This window comes from Mesoplodon densirostris, chromosome 1, assembly GCF_025265405.1.
Source record: "Mesoplodon densirostris isolate mMesDen1 chromosome 1, mMesDen1 primary haplotype, whole genome shotgun sequence".
Taxonomy (NCBI): Eukaryota; Metazoa; Chordata; class Mammalia; order Artiodactyla; family Ziphiidae; genus Mesoplodon; species Mesoplodon densirostris.
The window spans coordinates 107,408,552-107,427,146 of NC_082661.1; the positions used below are offsets into that span (position 1 = coordinate 107,408,552).

General features: G+C 56.7%; 1 protein-coding gene across 3 annotated transcripts in view; it reads left to right on the forward strand.

The window, feature by feature from the left end:
* GAK (cyclin G associated kinase) overlaps window positions 1-18,595 on the forward strand; it is a 53,275-nt gene that overhangs the window by 31,840 nt on the left and 2,840 nt on the right. The window contains exons 12-24 of one of the 3 annotated variants that reach the window (XM_060107449.1): window positions 1,434-1,483; window positions 2,017-2,165; window positions 2,541-2,663; window positions 3,376-3,509; window positions 6,569-6,763; window positions 7,081-7,198; window positions 7,499-7,578; window positions 11,056-11,249; window positions 11,927-12,070; window positions 12,163-12,555; window positions 12,793-12,966; window positions 13,587-13,697; window positions 14,663-14,779. In XM_060107449.1, coding sequence (XP_059963432.1) covers window positions 1,434-1,483; window positions 2,017-2,165; window positions 2,541-2,663; window positions 3,376-3,509; window positions 6,569-6,763; window positions 7,081-7,198; window positions 7,499-7,578; window positions 11,056-11,249; window positions 11,927-12,070; window positions 12,163-12,555; window positions 12,793-12,966; window positions 13,587-13,697; window positions 14,663-14,779 — 1,982 coding nt within the window. The remainder of the gene's footprint in view (window positions 1-1,433; window positions 1,484-2,016; window positions 2,166-2,540; window positions 2,664-3,375; window positions 3,510-6,568; window positions 6,764-7,080; window positions 7,199-7,498; window positions 7,579-11,055; window positions 11,250-11,926; window positions 12,071-12,162; window positions 12,556-12,792; window positions 12,967-13,586; window positions 13,698-14,662; window positions 14,780-18,595) is intronic. The other 2 variants (XM_060107450.1, XM_060107451.1) reach the window with 2 other exon arrangements.

Genomic DNA, 18,595 nt, shown 5'->3' on the forward strand with positions numbered 1-18,595 from the left:
CAAACTTATCAGATAAATTAAAAATAAGAAAAATAAACATCTTTATTTTACTTTCACTTATTTCTTTTTTGATGCTCTTTCTTTCTTTAGTAGATCGAGTTTCCGACCTTTATCATTTTCCTTCTTTCTAAGGAACTTTTTTTTTTTTTAACATTTCTAGAAGGCAGATCTACTGGCAACAAATTCCCCCAATTTCTGTTTGAGAAAGTCTTTACTTCTCCTCACTTCTGGAGGATAATATCTCAGCAAACAGAATCCTGGGCTGCTGGTTTTTCTCTCAATGCTGTAAATATCTCGCTTCACTCTTTGCTTGCATGGTTTCTAAGGAGAGGTCAGATGTAATTCTTATCTCAGTTCCCCTGTAGGTAAAGTGTCCCCCTCCCCTCCCACCCCCCAGCTCCTTTGGGATTTTTTTATCTTTGATTTTCTCTAAGTTGAAACCAACATGCCCAGGTGTAGTCTTTCCAGCATTTTTCCTGCTGGGTGTTCTCTGGGCTTCCTGGATCTGTGGTTTGGTGTCTGACATTGATTTGGGGAAATTCTCAGTTAAAATGTTTCAGTATTTCTTCTGTTCTTCTCTGTGTTTTCCTTCTGGATTCCCCATTATGTTACACCTTCACCCCACAGGCCTTAGATGTTCTGTTCTGTTCTTTTCAGCCTTTTCTCTTTGCTTTTGGGTTTTCAGGGACTCTGTCGAGATGTCCTTTCGCTCAGAGATTCCTTCCTCAGCCGTGTCCAGTCTAATCAGCCCATCGAAGGCAACCTTCATTTCTGCTGCAGGGCTCTGATCTCTGGCGTTTCTTTTTGGTTCTTCCTTAGGATTTCCACCTCTCTGCTCACATTCCCCATATGTCCTGCATGCTGTCTACTTTATCATTAGAGCCCTCAGCACGTTGACCACAGTTGTTTTAAGTCCCTGTCTGATAATCCCAACATCCTGACACGTCTGGTTCTGATGCTTGTTCTGTCTCTTCAGATTCTGCTTTTTGCCATTCCATGCGCCTTGTAATTTTTTCTCAATAGCCAGACATTTTGTATTGGGTCAGAAAACTCTGTCTTCCATTTTTGTTGTCATCTCTCTCCCAAACCAGCTCCTTATGTCCCACCTTCTGGTAGTAAGAGAATTAAAGACCCTTCCTATCGGGACCCCCGCCTCTCCACCCCTTGCATTTTGTAATTTCTCATCCACCTCTTATGTAGATGTCAGCTCCACACATGCCCACACGTGTGTGCACACAGTCACCCAGGTAGATACACACGTGCACACTGACACGTGCACATACAGTGTTCCCGGGAGCTGCAGCCTGAACAGTGAGGGCCACCCCCACCCACCCCGGCCTCTCAGGGACTTGCTTCAGTTCAGTTTAAGCTCTTGTGAGTTAACCGTAGATATTTCCTATAATAACCAAGTGCCCTTTTTTTTTTAATTCCAGTTATGCAAAGGGAGATTTGGATATTTCTTACATCACATCCAGAATTGCAGGTACGTTTGCCAGCTTTAACCATAAGAATGAACTTCTGGTTCTTTCCTGTCTGAGGACGGTGCGTGGGATTCTGGCCTCTTGGGAAGCCACTCACTCACCCGAGATGTGGCCTAGGGTGTCCATCCCTGCATCCAGTGTGCCTCTAGGCCCTGCGGTGGATAATGCCAGTGTCAACCCAGCTTCTCCCCCTGGTCTGGAACCTTCTGAAACACTGAGGTCATGAGGGAAATAATGCGAGGCCACACATATTAAAATGTGGGTCTCCAGGCAAAAACCACAATCCAGATGCTTGGGGAGATCCTGTGGTGCTTCAGGCTCTGTGGCAGAAGCTGCGTCTCAGGAGGGTTTTGGGGCACCATCTGGGGATCCCAGAGGATCTGATGGGTGGTGGGGCGGGGCTTGTAGGCCATTGCTCCGCCCCTTCTCAGGACTCACCTTACCTTCGGGTCAGCGGCCACGAGGAGCAGGCCCCCGTGTGCGCCCGACCGTCCGGCCTGTGGTTGTAGAGGTTGCAGGGGCTCCTCTCTTGCAGTGATGTCATTCCCAGCGGAAGGCGTGGAGTCGGCCATCAAGAACAACATCGAAGACGTGCGGTTGTTTCTGGACTCGAAGCACCCGGGCCGCTACGCTGTCTACAACCTATCCCCGAGGACATACCGGGCCTCCAAGTTCCACAACCGGGTGAGCACAGGCTCTGGCTGATGCTTAGCCTAGCGTGGCGCTGGTCCCCGCTGGACACTGCGTAGGAGGGGTGGGGTCTTATCAGGGGTCCCCGAGGATCGCTGAGCCTGAGGTGCCTCCAGAGGGAACGCGAGACCACGCAGTTTCCTTGGCGGATAAATGCTCGGGACGTGGACGCTTTTTACAGTACTTATACTGTCCCTGAGCGCAGACAGGGCAGGTGCTGCGCTCCTTCTGCCACGTCTGCCAGAGCCTGCCTCCCGAGTCCTGTCGCGCGCCTGGGGGGCGGGGGGGGCGCTTGGTTTGGGGGTGGTGGAGTGCTTTGGGTGGGGCCTGTGTGTCTGTGCCCTGGCTGGCGAGCTGCCTTCCCTGCAGGTCTCTGAGTGTGGCTGGGCAGCCCGACGGGCCCCTAGCCTCCGTAGCCTGTACAGCCTCTGCAGGAGCATGCACGCCTGGCTGCGCCAGGACCCCGGGAACGTCTGCGTGGTGCACTGCGTGGTGAGCAAGCTGCCCCGCCCTGGGACACTCAAGGGACAGAGGGGACATCCAGAGGGTCAGGCGGGGGCGGCCTGACCGAGTGGTGACCCCGACGCCCACCACCCCCGGGAGCAGCAGTTCTGCCCTGGGGTCTGCGGCTGGCGGCCCAGGCTCAGTGCCCCCAGGCGGCTCCTGGCACCTTCTGTGGGTCACAGCCGGGTCCCTGGCAGCAGGGGCTTCTGGCAGAAGACTGCCCTCACTGAGGGTCCCCCCCACCCCTTTTATGGAAGGTGCAGGCCTCCTCGTGGCAGCACCCACATGCGGAGGCCAACCTGCCCCCCTGGGACCCTGTCTCTGAGCCCATCCTGGGGCTGAGGGTTTGTGGGTATCACACCCAGTGGGGCACCTGCCAGAACCCGCCCTCGAAGGTCAGTACTGCCGTCCTGGTGTGGGTGACCATCACACCAGGGGTGGCGCTGCAGAGGGTTCGTGAGGGTGAGCATGGACATGCCGAGCGCTGAGGTCGGGTGGGGACCAAGGTCAGGTGGGGACCCTGACAGCAGCATGTGCCTGGCCGCCTCGTGCCTTCTGCGGAGCCTGTATTTGCTCCCTGAATTCCCACCTCATCAGGTGGGTTTTCCTAAGCTCCCTGATGAGCCCCGGCCCCAAGCGCAGGCCTGACTCTCCTGGGGGAGTGAGTGCCGCCTGAGCCCGCCCCGTGTGTCTGTCCCAGGACGGGAGGGCCGCGTCTGCCGTGGCCGTCTGCTCCTTCCTGTGCTTCTGCCGGCTCTTCAGCACCGCGGAGGCCGCCGTGTACATGTTCAGTATGAAGCGCTGCCCACCGGGCATCTGGCCGTCCCACAAAAGGTATGGCGTTCACCATGGGGCCTGGGTGCAGCGTCACCGTGGCCAGTCCGTAGCTGTGGGCGCTGGTAGATGGCAGGGTTTCACGCGGGTGTGGACCTCGATGTTGGGTGGAGCACGGGCCCGCGTGCGCATTCGGGGCAGCCGCGCCTCTGCCCTGTCAGGGCTCCCGAGCGTCGGGGTTCCTGAGCAGCGGGGCTGCACCTCTGCCCGGGGCCTGGGCGCCAGCCTTCCTAGCGCGTGAGGCCACTTGCTCGCTGGCGATGGGGCAGCCCTTGGGTGCCACCTCTGCACACGTGGCCCGGTGGCTCCGTTCGGCAGGGGAGGTGGCATCTGGGAGCTGTGTGGCAGCACCGCCCCCGCTGTACGTCCTCCACGTCAGGTCCGTGAGACACATAGCTTCTAGGCTGTCTCTGCTGACGACTTACAGGAGATGGTTTCCCAAGGCTGCTGCTGGGCACCGCCCGCCCCCTGCCCCCCGGGGCCACTGCCTGCTCCCAGACTGCCTTCCCCACTTCCATCCACCTTGTAGCGAGAGGGGAGCCTCACACTCAGGCCTGAGGAGTTGCTCACTCCCCTCAGGTACTGGGGGAGCATCTCCTTCCTCTGTGGGGAGGGCCTTGGCGTGAACAACACGGGGCCGGGCCCCCTGGGGGGGGGCATTGGGAAGGCATCCAGGCTGGTGAGGGACCATTGTACGGCCATTCCTTCCGCTCGGGGTGGCAGCACTGCCTTGATGGCGGCGTGGGGTGGTTGACCCACTCCTGCTTGTGAGGCCCACCCCATTGGCTCGCTGCCTGGGGGCAGGGCGTACCCTGAGACAGCCGGCACGTGGTCGTATCTTCCGTGTGGCTCGGGGGGGCGGGGGCGGGCCTGTCCATCGTGCAGAAGGCGTGGCAGAGCAAGGGCTGTGCCGCCGAGCATGGGTGGCAGGCTGCCGACCCTTTCGGCGTGTCACCTTCCCGTAATCTGGGCACACCCGGGGTTCCCGAACTGTGCCTGCAGCTTGGGGTGCCGCTCGGGAGCGCTCACAGTCGGGGGTCAGAGCCAGCAGAGTATCGTTGTTGCCGGTGTGTGCCTGGCCCCGGCGCCCCCAGCAGACTCCAGGCTGCTTCCCTGGAGACGTGCAGATGTAGAGAGTGTCATCCCCCGCCTGGCCCAACAGCTTATAAAAGAGCGGTGCCCGCTTCAGGTGCACGACTTTTTCAAACCTGTTGGAGAAGAGCCATCCTGGAGCCATCGGCTCACCCCCAATCCGAGGAGGGACAGGCACCCACCCACAGGGCACTCGGCGGGGGGTGGTCTGTGCCCTGCAGGACAGGTCAGAGAGGGAGGCCGCTGCTCAGGGGGCATGAGGTCGTCTCCTGGGACAGATGGAGGAAGCAGCCTTCGCATGAGAACGGAACCGTGACGGGACATTTGGAGTTGTTGGTCGCCGGTCTGTGCGTTCAGGACTCTGATGACGGGGCTGGGGGTGGGAGGGAGCACGGAAGACCCCAACGGAGAGGGCCGCGACCTCAGAGGGGTCTGTAGATGTCATTCACCGAAATACCCGTCAGGCCATCTCAGATGGTCTGACAGACGCACCACTGGGGCCCCCGGGGGAGACGGAGCAGGAAGGGGGAGCACGGAGGAGGCGTTGCTGAGGATTTCCCCAAATTAACGGCAGACGTCGAACCCAAGAAGCTCAGAGGACACCAAGTGGGATTCAGAACAAAACACACACACGGAAAACCCACTTCAGCTTCCGGCGTTCACACTGCCGAGAGCCACGCACAGGAGCTCCGGAAGGTGGGCGGCGGGAGTGGAGGTGCAAGCAGTGAAGGTTCTTCTCAAGGGCCGTCATTACGTCAGCAGAGGATGCAAGTGGCGGCCTGGGATGTGCTCGGGTGACCCAGGAGATCAGGAAGGAGAAGCCGAGGCTGGAGAGGCAGGCGGGCGGCCGGCTGGCTGGGAAGCCAGTTCAGCGTCACCTGTGTGTCGGGCCCCTCGCCGAGCACACACTGCCTGCGGGCCTGCACCATAGCACTGATGGTGGGGGCGGAGGAGGATTGTGTGCAGGGCACGTGCAACAGGCTCCGCTGCTGAAACACCTGTCCCTGTGGGTCAGGCGTCCAGCTCAGCCTTGACTCAAGGGCAGTCTCCTCCTTCAGTTTTGAATCTGCTTCCAAGCTCACTCAGGTTGTGGGCTGTGGACCTGGGTCATGGTGTCCTGGCTTCTTGCTGTCAGCAAGAGGCGCCTGGGTCTCCTGCCATGCAGCCGTCTCCACTGCGGACCTCGGGAGTGGCCAGAGTGCTGTGGCGAGACGGAGTGTCGCCTGCTGTCAGTTTGGAGTCAGTCACGGCTCCTGCCCCTCCCCGGGAGATGGGTTAGACAAGTGTGGGAGACGGACGCCCTGCGGCGGTGCCACGAAAAGGAGCCGCGGAACCACCAAGGGAGCCGGAGGAGCAGATTCCAGGTCCACAGAGCAGGACGGGGGCAGCTGCAGCGTCCCTCACAGTGAGCAGTGGAACAAGTCGGCAGGTCGGTTCAGAGCCACGGAGTGTACCCACGACAGGAACGTGCGTGCAGAGCCCTTGGGAAGAAGGGTCATGTTCCGGGCTCTTAAACCGCAACAGGTTGGGAAGAATAGAAATCATACCAGATATGTTCCCAGGCCATCGTGGAATTAACCCAGAAATCAGTGACAGCAAGGTGGATTTGGAGAGCCTTAAATATTTCAAAGTGAAACAATCTACCTATGAGTAGCCCGTGAGTCAGAGAGGAAGTCTCAAGGGAAATATAAAGATATTTTGAACTGAATGAAAATTACAACGTAAGATTCATGAGATGACACTGGAACGTTGCTTTTAGTGAAATTTATAGCATGAGATGCTTACGTGTGATTGAGAAAAGACTGACGACCTGATGGGCTCCAGAGACATGGAGCACGGGTGTGCCGTGGCACGTGGGCACACATGGAGCACACGTGTGGTGTGTGGGCTGCACGGAGCACGCATGTGACGTGGCCCGTTTCCTGCACAGGACACGTGTGTGACATGGTGTGCCTCCTGCCCTCCAGGTACATCGAGTACATGTGTGACATGGTGGCAGAGGAGCCCATCATACCCCACAGCAAGCCCATCCTGGTGAAGGCCGTGGTCATGACGCCTGTGCCCCTGTTCAGCAAGCAGCGGAATGGCTGCCGGCCCTTCTGCGAGGTCTACGTGGGGGATGAGCGTGTGACTACCACGTCCCAGGAATACGACAAGATGAGGTGGGCTCAGGGCTCAGGCCCTTCCTTGCCCCGTGGCCTCATCTTCTGGGGGCTGTCGAGGAGGGAATTGTGCTCTGGGGCTGCGGCTGGGCAGTGGGCTTGGAGGCGGGACCAGCGGGGCCTGTGGGGGAGTTCTCGGGGTCTTCGTGCTGGGTGGATCCTTGGAAGTCCTCTCCTGGACCATTCTCCCCCCATGCCTGACGTAATTTGGCAGAAAAACCCACGAGGCAAGAAGAAACTGGCGCTGTGGGTCGCAGTTCATCAGAACGGTATACCTCGTACCTAAGTGCACTGCTTTTCTTGGTTCTGTCCTCCAGGGATTTTAAAATCGAGGATGGCAAAGCGGTCATTCCCCTGGGCATAACGGTCCAGGGAGACGTGCTCATCATCATCTATCACGCGAGGTCCACCCTGGGAGGAAGGCTGCAGGCTAAGGTGAGCGGGCGCCGGGCGGCCCCTGGCTCGTGGGCGAGCTTGGTTCTCTAAGTGCAGTGAGAGCTCTGTGTCTCCACCTGTGTGGCAGAGGCAGAGGGGACTGCAGCCTGAGCCTGCCCGGCTGTGGCCCTGGGGCCTCCCCACGGGCCCAAGGAGCCACTTATTGGCTAGGGCACTGCCCCAGCCTCTGTGTGTCCCCGGCCCTGGAGCCCCGTGTGGGGCTCTCAGCTGGTCACCCGTGAAGAGGGCCTGGCGTCACCCTCCCGGCCTGAGGACCTTCTGTTCGCTTTCTCCCTGCAGATGGCATCCATGAAGATGTTCCAGATCCAGTTCCACACAGGGTTTGTGCCTCGGAATGCAGCTACTGTGAAATTTGCAAAGTATGTTGGCGTCACACTGAGGGGAGTGGACGAGAGGGGTCGGGGTGCGCAAGCACCCCCAGCCATGGCTGGTGTGGAGACAAGTACAGCGTGATTGATACTGGCAGGGGTCCCGGGAGCGCTGAGCTCTGAGACCCCGGGAGTGCTGAGCTCTGAGAGGGCTGTGAGCTCTGACGCCCCGGGTCCCGGGAGGGCTCACACAGGGCAGTGCCGCGCCAGGGCTGCCTGTGGTAAGGGCTCAGGGAGAGCCGCCCAGCCGCCCTCACAGCGTCGGCATCGTGGGCTGTGGGCATGTCTGTGTTTCTGCCCATTGTTGCTCCTTTAAGAGTCTCGTGTTCTTTTAGTATGTTTCCCACACTGGCACCTCATGCATTTTTTTTAACATGCCAACGTGACAAAGACGAAGAATGCCACACTTTAAGGTTTCAGGTTTTTTCTCCTTTGGAGGAAGGTAGTCCCAGCGCTTCAGGTGTCCTTGTGTCCTCAGACATTTCTCTTCAGAGACCAGATTTGACTAAAGACCAAGCGGAAGAGCTGGGCAAGAGAGCCGTAGGTGAATCTGATGCTGGAGCTGGGAGACAGCATTAACGACTGTCTCGTGTGTTCTGGGAAGTACGAGGGGGATTTCACCGCAGAGCTGGAACGTGTGAAAAGGAGGCAGGTGTGACTCTCGGACTGAGAAACGTCACAGCTGGAACTGAAGATTGAGCCGTGTGCCCGGTAGCAGAGTAGACACAGGAGCAACGGTGAGAGAGAGATGGATACAGAGGGGTCATTGGGGGCTGGGAAATGGTCAGGCGTGCCTTTGTTTGGAGTCCAAGGAGAAGAGGACACAACAGAAACAATGTTGGAAAAATCACTGGCCAAAAATTCCGTTACACTGATGAAAAACATCAAACCATAGAATCAAAAACTCTGAAAACAGCAAACAGGAGTTTATATAAAAGAAGGAAGGAAACCCCTTCCTCAGCGTTTTGCAAATTGATGAAAACCAAAGACGACCATTTCAGAGCCCCCAGGGGAGGGACCTTCAAAGTAAGGAGACCGGCAGCTGCCTTTTAACCAAGGGGTGGGAGCCGGAGTCGGGGGCGTCTTCAGGAAGTGCCTGAGGAGAACATTGGCCAACTTGAAATTCTGTCTCCTATGAAGTCATCCTTCAGAAGCGAAAGCCAATCAAAGATGTTTTCAGGCAGACGAGATGTTTGCAGCGTATGTGTCAGACATGGACACATAGAGAAGCACAGAACGAAAAGAGAAAGACACCCATTAAAAGCAGGCAGGGGACTTGACTGGCGGATCCACACAGCCAGCAAGCACCTGAGCCAGTCTGCACATCCCTCATCACCAGGGAAGCAGGTTAGAGCCGCGAGGGCAAGGAAACGGGGTTGGGGGGGAGCTCCCGTGGGAGCCACGCGGAGTTAGATGTTTTCCTGAGATGAGAACTTTGAAGATCTCCTGCCTCAGTGCTTCCCACGTGCACGTGGCGTCATTAGCCACGTACCCAGGGCCTTAGGCTTGATGTCTCCAGACTGAGAAGAGGCCCTCATGGCATCGGCAGTCGGTTGGAGAGTGAGCTGTGATATGTCCATGACCCTGTTAATGTCTGCTCAGGCCTCCCGTGGGGCCCCATCCGGAGGCCCGAGGAGTGGCCGCCTCTCGGGGCGTGGCCCTTCTTGGGGTCTGGGAAGAGACAGTCTTTTATTCTGAATGGACTGTTGACACGAGGATAACCTTTACTGAGGCGCTTGCGTAGGCTTGTGCTTCGCTGTGCATGTCGTGCCTCCAGAAGTGGACTCGTCGGTTTAATAGGAGAAAGGCAAGGGGTGCCCCGCAGGCGGTTGAAAGAGGACACTTTGCAGAAGAAACCTGAAATTCCTCGGGTGCCTCCTGTGAGTGGGCAGGGTGACAGTCCAGGACGAAAGCCGATGCATTTGTTCCCGGCTGAGCGTGGCAGGCTCCCCCTTAGGGCCTGTCCAGCGGGGCCTGGCCCTCTGCCCTCTGAGACCCCGGGCCCTTGGGGGCAGCAGGGCTGCGCCTCTGCTCACAGACCTCATTGTTTCCTCACTGGCCTGGACGGGTGGGCAGACCCTGGCCTGGGGGGTGCTGTCCCTGGGGCTGGGCCGGGCAGGGAGGCGGGGGTGGGTGGCCACCAGCATGGTGCCCCGAGTGGCCCCTGAGGCCCTGCTGCCCTGGAGCTGAGCTCATAGAGGCCGCGCGCCTTCTCCCTGCTTTGCTTCTTGGCCTCTGCTCCTTGTGGATGGGCCCCTCCCTGGGCCCTCGCTGGCCACCAGATCCCCTTTGCCAACATCGCTGTCCGGGTTTTCCACCTGCGGTCCCCGCGCCAGCTGTTCCTGCCCGGCTGAGCCGTCGCTCTTGTAGTCTTCTTCTTATGGGCACCTGGCCTGGACAGGAAGGAAGCCCGTGGCGGCCTCTGGGCCGGGAGCCTGAGAGGGCCACACGGCAGTGCAGCCACTGTCCCTGCGCCCACGTAGGCCCGGCCTCGCCCCTGCAGAGACCCCTCATTCCCCTCCTTGCACAGGGGCGGGTGTGTCCGTGAGGAGTGGGAAGGATTTTGGGTCACGCGTGCTCGCTCGTCCCATTTTGTTGAATCCAGGGAAGTAAGAACTAAAACTTGCTGTGGCCTCACCACCACCCCTGACCACTCCTGCGGCCCCTCCTCTGCCCGGAGGCTGTTCCTGGACATTGCAGGGCCCCTCCCTCGACTCCTCAGACCTTCAGGGACCCAGCGTTCTTTTCTGTGTTTCTCTTTTTGTTGCTATACTCTTCTTATAGGCACAAAGCAGTAAGTAATGCAAACAGAGGTTAGCATAAAATAAGAGCAGTTGGAACCTGTTGTCTAGCTGAGGAACTAGGGTTTATCGATATTGTCACCAGAGATGATCTTAGGAATTCCCTCGAAAGATGCGGAGTCACAGCATGAGGGCAGTTCAGTGACATGGCAGCCACAGTCACCACTGCCAGGCTGCCCTGTTACCAGTCTCCCGCCCGTGCCCGGGCCCCCCCGGCTGCCGCCCCAGGTCACCTCCCTCCCTGTTCCACCCAGTGGGAACAGGTTAGTGCCTCTCCACCCCTGCAGCCAGATTCCAGAGGCATTGGTTTATGGGCATCTGTTAATAGTTGGGGGATTTTGCCAGCGTGGATGGCATTGTTTTATGGGAACCTGCATTTAAGCTCTGATTTGAACTCCAGAGCCTGAGGAGTGAGGGCTGAGCGCTCCCCTGACGGAGGAGCGGGAGTCCTGCTCTGCGGGTGTGGACGGGCCCCACCACGCACAGAGCCCTGCAGGTCCCTCTGACCCTTTGCTCGGTGGCGGCTCGAACGTCCCGAGCATGAGTGCAGGGCCAGGGTGCCTGTGGAGCATGCGGCCCCGCCCCCACTCATCTCCCGGTGAACGTTGGGCTGGTACCCGCAGTGCCCATGGTCGTGCCTAACCTGCTTCTCGCCTCCCAAATGCAGGTATGACCTGGACGCTTGTGACATTCAGGAGAAATACCCCGATTTATTCCAAGTGAACCTGGAGGTGGAGGTGGAGCCCAGAGATAGGCCTGGCCACGAGGCCCCACCCTGGGAGAGTGCAAGCATGCGGGGGCTGAACCCCAAGATCCTGTTTTCCAGCCGGGAGGAGCAGCAAGACATTCTGTCTAAATTTGGTGAGATCCTTGTTTTCTGGGCACGCCTGCAGGTGGCCCAGTGTCTGTTTTTGGATCCCAAGCCACGTGGCCTGCAGTCCCTGCCGGGGTCATTGGGCGGGGCTGGTCGGACCCCTGGGAGGGTCAGCTTTGAGTCACTCGCTGTTTCGGGGGGGGTGCACTTTTCTGGACATGTGTCAACTTTGAACATGACCTGGAAGAAGTCGAGGCTTCGATTGGGACCAGCTGGCAGGGCTGCCCCACAGCAGAGTTTGTTCCTGGCCAACCCCCACCCCCTCAACCCCCTGCAACTCAGCAGGGTTGTGTCGGCTTATTTCATAGCATTTACTGAAAGTAGCATCAGGAGCACGCTGGTGGGTGGGACTTAGGACTTCCTTTGCCACATAACAATTCTCTTCATGTTCTTGGTTTGCATTTTTTTCTGTTATGTGAGGACGGCTAAGTGTCCCTGAATAGCGTGTGTGCACGTGTGTGCATGCATGTATGCTTTCCAGTGTACGCGTATGCACACATGTCCCGGGGCAGCATCTGGGCGATGCTGGGATTCATTCACTGATGGTTGGTTGTCGTGTGGGTTTCTGGTGGTGGTGAGCCCTTCCTGGCTCTGGGCCTGGGCCCTGGAGCCCCACACCGGCTGCTGCCCTGGGCCGGGTGGCCTGACATCCCCCTTCCTGCAGGAAAACCAGAACTCCCCAGGCAGCCGGGCTCCTCCGCGCAGTATGACGCCGAGGCCGGGCCTGCGGATGCCGAGCCCCCAGAGTTGGACTCGCCACACAGCAGCGGGGACACCGACCACTTTGTGCACACGCTGGACTGGCGGGGTGGGTAGGCGGGCCTGGCGCTGCCCCGTGGGCCTGCCCGTGCTGACTTCTCGCACTGAGCCGCAGCCGCCCCACCGTTGTCTTCTTTTCAGAGGACGGGGACTGCGCAACAGCCCCAGAGGGTCACCTTGCCGAGGAGGGTCCGTCTGCCGCGGCTGAGGACGGACGTGTGAGCGAGCCATCTGATGAGGAAGCCCCAACGCTCTCAGCTGAGAGCGGGGACGTGGCCGACGAGGACACGCCAGGCCCGGACCTGCCGCAGGAGGACGGTGTGGACCTCCTGGGGCTGCACTCCGAGGCAGGGCCGGTGCCCCCCATGCAGGCCCGCGGGGGCCCCCCCAGCAACGCGGACCTGCTCAGCCGCCTCCTGGGGGCCCCTGCGGCTGATACAGAGGGTGCCGCAGGCGGTCTGCTCGGCGGGGAAGCGGCCCTACTCTTCACCAGCCCAGCCTCTGCCCCGAGCTCACGGACCACGGTCCCAGCCGGTAGGTGCTGCCGACAGAAGTGGGCCCAGAGGTCACGGCAGTCTGCCATTCAGGGAGACCGTGAGCCCCCAGAGGACCTCCTGAGACAGGCGGGGGTCAGCGGGGTCAGCGCCTTGCCCCTCCCTCTCGGGGCCATGGGGTCGTGGGAGGGCCATCCTGGAGCCGATCCTCTGGGCTGAGGGCATGCGCTGTGGTGCCTGCACTCACGTCCACCTGCTTCCTGGTGTCCTGCCACAGCGGACCCATTTGACCCTCTCCTGCTGCCATCTGACCCGGACGCCCAGCCCCACTCCCAGCCCGACCTCTTCGGCGAATTTCTTAATTCGGACTCCGCAGCCGCCCTGCCTGCATCCTTCCCTGCCACCCACAGCGCTCCACCCCTGGCCCTTGGCACCAACTTCCTGCATCTGGGTAAGTGCGGTCTCCACACCAGGGATGGGGCCACAGGGCCGGGGGAGATGGGCAGTACGATCCTCCCTCCCCCAGAAAGGGGGCGTAGCCAGTGTCCACTCTGTATGCCCTGCTGGGTTTCAGGGGAGGTGGGAAGGCAGGCTCTGGGGCACTGGCATGTGGCCAGCCATGGTGGGAGGATGTCTCTCTGAAGACCCTTTCAGATGAGGGACCGCGGACGCTAGTCTCAGCATCGCCCTGTGGGCTTCTCCTCTTTCTGCCCCCCTGCATCCACTTGGTCAGTGCAGTGACCGTGTGATGTGTCCTCTGCCCGTGCGGAGGGAGGCCGGTTGGAGGCCCCAGAGGTGCGTGAGCACAGCCCTGCCTGGGGCCTTGCTAGGCCAGGAGCACCGCAGGGGCTGCTGCCCAGCACCTCGGCCCCCCACCTCCCACATGGGCGGCTGTCAGGTGTGCATCCTGCCTCCTGCCCACACGTGGAGGGGGGTATGGAGGGCGGCCCCCAAGGCTGCCGCAGATGGGGCTTGCAGCCAGCCTGTCCCCTAGGGCCCCCAGGAGGCCATGGGAAGGCCATGTGCCCGCCCCCACCGGGGACACACCTGATAGCGCTGCTGTCTTCCCAGGTGACCTGCCAGCAGAGCCCAGCAAGATGGCAGCCTCTACCAGCCACCCAGACCTGCTGGGAGGATGGGACGCCTGGGCTGAGGCTCCGGCCCCCGTACCAGCTGCAGAAGGTACGGCACGTGGCGTAACTGTGACCCCAGCCCCCAGAAGAGGAGGAGGCAGGAACAGCGCCCTAGGGGCACTCTGGCCGGGCCTCCTGCCACTGTCCCGAGTCCCTCCGTGCGGCTCCTGTGGGCGCTCATACGGCTTGTCTGAAGTTTTCACCCAGAATGTTCCTTAGTGCTTCCTTGTGCCCTGCAGGGCCCTCGAGAAGCTGCAGGCTATCCTGGTCTGTCCCCTGTCTGTGGGGACAAGAGTGCTTCTGGCGTCTCACTTTCATCATGTCTGTCCTTCTTTCCATACGTTGGGATTCTGTCCCGTGGGGAAGTTTCCGGTAGTGAATTGTTTTCAAAGGCAGTGGTGTTTGTGATGCCTGTGACATGCTTCTCTCTTAAGTCCTGTTTGTTAATTTATGGGCTGTAATTGTAAACATACTATTCTGCCAGTTTGATAGGCTGTCAGTTCTTTTCGATTTGTTTTTCTTCATTATGTGTGAGGTTGTTTATTATTTTGTATGTTTTTGGTTATATTTTTTCTGAGAACTGTTTCACATTTTCTAATCATTTTTTTGCACGGGAAATTCACCTTTTTTGTATTAACTCGTAAGAGCTCTTTATATATGAGTTGCCATCGTTTGTAATGACCTCACAGTTGACTCTTGAATGACACGGGAATTAGGAGCAGGACAGTGATTTACTTAGACGTTTCAGTACCTTGTACTTAGAATGAACGAATGTCGTAGAGTGCACTCACACTTTAGATGGATTCCGGGAGGCGGTAGGACAAACCCAGGACAGTTTATACAAGCTGTCAGGTGACCTCCCACACGGAGCAATGTGGGCAGCTTGGGCTGCGAGTGTGGCCATGTCGCAGGTGCAGTGACAACGCCGAGCGAGGCCTTCAGGAGCGTGAGATAGGAGGGCAGAGGCTGCATCTACTCCAGTGTGCTGGATCTAATGCCCCTGCCCTCCTCCAGGCCCCTTCATCTCTCCTGGAGGCCAGCCGGCACCTCCTGGCCCCCCAGCCAGCCAGACCAAGTCTCAGAGCCAGGACCCATTTGCGGACCTCGGCGACCTCAGTTCCGGCCTCCAAGGTAACCTGAGGGCCGTGTCGGGCACGTGGAAAGCGCCAGGCCTCTCTCTGGGGTGTTGTGTCCACCTACCCGAGGTGGGGCCTCACCCTGTCCACCAAGGCCCAGGGCACAGCGACACCAGGAAAGGCCCAATCTGCTTCATCCCAGGAGCTTGTTACCAAGATAACACCAGGAATTGCCAAAATTGGTGCTGGGGTCTGGCCCTCCACAGGCATAGCAGTGTTTGGGGGTCATCTAGGAGCGGTCTCAGCACAGGAGTGTGGAGAGTGCCTGCCCCGCTCCCCAGGGAGCAGAATTCACTGCCAGTAATTTTTCTGAGAAAACTTTTAGGGACGTTAATTGTTTGGAGGCCAGGAGTGTCTCTCGTCCCTTGGCAGTCGGGAGGCATGTGGAATTTTAGGTGAAAATAACATCTCCCCAGACGCTTCCTGGCATTTCAGGTTTTGGTGTCTCCCTGAGAGCATTCCTGGAAGTTTGGGTTTGCCCTGGGCTTTTTGCCTCTATCTTGGGCTATCACAGGGCGGGGTCACTCAGAGCCTCTCGGGGGCTGCCTGTGGTGAAAAGGAATTCTCGGGATCTGGGGCGCCTGTCCTCAGGATGGAGCCCAGCCCTCAGCTCTGCACTGTGACCCCAGACCTCTGTCACACCCCCTCAGAAAACAGAGTCCTGCATGAAGCTGATGGAGCCGAAAGGAGAAATGGACAAACTCACATTCTAGTTGGAGACCTCAGCATCCCTCTGTCAACAAAGATAGAGCCACCAGACAGAAAGTCAGCAAAGCTGTGGGACATTCACAGGACACTGTGCCTGACAGCAGCAGGACACACGTCCTCCTGCACCCAAGCAACCACCAAGAAAGGCCATGTATTGGGCCATAAACAGTCATCAACAAATTTAAAAGAACTGAAATCATACAGACCGTATCATTCTGTGACCAAATGGAATCAAACTAGAAATTGGTAACAGCGAGATAACTGAAAAATCTTCAAACTCTTGGAAATTGATACACTTTTTTTTTAAATTTTTTAAAAAATTTATTTTTGGCTGCATTAGGTCTTCAAGGCTGCACATGGGCTTTTCTCTGGTTGCGGCGAGCGGGGGCTACTCTTCGTTGTGGTGCGCGGGCTTCTCACTGAGGTGGCTTCTCTTGTTGCAGAGCACGGGCTCTAGAGCACAGGCTCAGTAGTTGTGGCTCATGGGCTTAGTTGCTCCGCAGCATGTGGGATCTTCCTAGACCAGGGCTTGAACCCGTGTCCCCTGCATTGGCAGGCAGATTCTTAACTACTGTGCCACCAGGGAAGTCCTGAATGACACAGTTTTAAATAACACGGGTTATTTAGGCAGTCTCAAGGAAAATAAAACAGCGTGTCGAAGAGAATGAAAATGAAAACGTGACGTGTCTAAACTTCGGTTATGCAGCTAAAGCAGTGCCAAGAGGGAAACACATAGCATTAAGTGTGTAGTTTGGAAAAGAGGAAATGACTTGTCAATATTGTGAGTTATCACCTGAAGACATTTGAAAAGAAAAGCAAAATAAGCTCAAAGCAAATGGAAGGAAATGATAAATAGCCCAAATCAATGAAATAGAAAATGAAAACTAGAGAAAATGGGTTGATCAAAAAGTTAGTTCTCTGAGAAGATCAGTAAAGTTGACAAATCTCTGCTAAGATGGATTAAAAAAGAGAGGTTAACCCAAGATGTCCACAGACCCCAGAGGCTCTGAAGGGAAATGGACTTACGGTTTCAGCACCAGTCCTGGGACTGAGGTGAGGTGGACAAGTTCTTCAGGTGTGCCCCGTGTGAGGTAGAGTGTTTGAGTGGGTCTGTAATCATAAAGAAAATGAATTCATAGTTAGAAACCTCCCATAAAGGAAATCTCCAGTCCCATCTGGGTTCACAGGAGAATTTTACCAAATGTTTAAAGAATTCATACCAATTCCGCACAGTCTTTTCCAAGAAATAGGAAGAGGAGGGAATATTTTCCAGTTGATTTTATGAATCTGGTATTACTCTGATACCAAAACCAGATGGAGATGATACAAAAGGAAATTACAGACCACAGGGCAGCATCCCTCATGAACACAGACACAAAAATCAAAGCCAGTCATCAGCACAGAGAGCTCATCAGTGTATAAAAAGAATCACACAGGGGACTTCCCTGGCGGTCCAGTGGTTAAGACTTTGCCTTCCAATGGAGGGGGTGCGGGTTCGATCCCTGATCAGGGAGCTAAGATCCCACAGGCCTTGTGGCCAAAGAAGCAATATTGTAACATATTCAATAGAGACTTTAAAAATGGTTCACATCAAAAAAAATCTTAAAAAAAAAAAAACAACAATCACACACCACAACCAAGTAGGGTTTATTCCAGGAAGCAAGGCAGGGTTCAACATCCCCAAGCCTATGAACAGAATGCGGCACATTGGGACTTCCCTGGTGACCCAGTGGTTAAGAATCTGCCTTCCAATGCAGGGGACGTGGGTTCAATCCCTGGTCAGGGAACTAAGATCCCACATGCCGCGGGGCAACTAAGCCCGCTTACCACAACTGCTGAGCCCGCATGTGCTCTGGAGCCCACGCGACACAGCTAGAGAGCCCACATGCTCTGGAGCCCGAGCACCACAACTAGAGAAGACTCCGTGTGCTGCAACTAAGACCCGACGCAGTCAAAATAAATAATTTTTTAAAAAATTATATATGTACATATATATATATGTATACACAACGTTAACTGGCCTAGGAAGGGAAGTCGTGTGATCACATCGATGGTGCAGAAGAGGCATTCCCCGGAGTTCAACACCTACTTGTGGTAAACACTCAACAAACCAGTAATGCGAAGCCCGTGGACTTGATAGGGAGCACCTGCAGAGTCCTGCCGCCAGGCTTGCGCTGGATTTCAGAAGACCACATGCTCCCCAGGGTTAGCCCAGGTGGTGCAGGCAGGCAAGAAAGGGACAGAAGGGACACAGGCAGTGTTGTCATGTGTGGACGATGTGCTGTCTGTGTGGGAAATCTCAGGGGGTCTATGAAAGTATTTCAGGTCCCAGAGTGAGTTCAGGAGGGTCGCAGGACACAGGATCAACAAACAGACACCACGAGGGTATTTCTGTTTGCTAGCAACACGCACAACGAACCCAAAATTTAGAACAGCACCGTTTACAATCCCTGCAAAAGAAGAAAAAAAGAAACATAACATATTACTCTTAAAAAGCACGTACAGGACTCGTGAAGCTACAAAACCAAACGGGGAAAGAAGTCAGGGAAGACTTCAGTAAACAGATGAGCTCACAGCCCGGCGACCCACATCAGGAAGGTTCTCTTTCAGTGATCAGTGGGGTCAGCACAGTCCTCACCAGAAATGCCAGTGAGGGTTCCTGCAGACACAGACGAGCTTATTGTAGACTTTATTTGGAGAGTCAGGGGAAATGGGATGGTTAAGACTCAGCCCACCAGGCCTCTGGCCTCCTCCATGCCTGCGTGCTGTGGGCAGGACAGACACGTAGATCACCGACCTGGAAGTAGCCCCACACCAGTAAGACCAACTGACTTTTGCCAGAGGTGCAAAACCATTCATGACGGTGCTGGGGCAGCAAGAAAGTGGCCTCACCCTGAACTTTACACCTTAAACAGCAGGTAGATGACCATTACTCAGAATTGGCCATAGATTTGTAAAGCTTTCAGAAGAAAAGAGAAAATTGGGGGGACGTAGCCTTTAGTGTCACCTGGACCATGATCCATCAGCAAAAAATGGATAAATTGGACTTGATCAAAAAGAAATCTGTTGCCCTGCTAAAGACTCTCAACAGGATGAAAAGCTA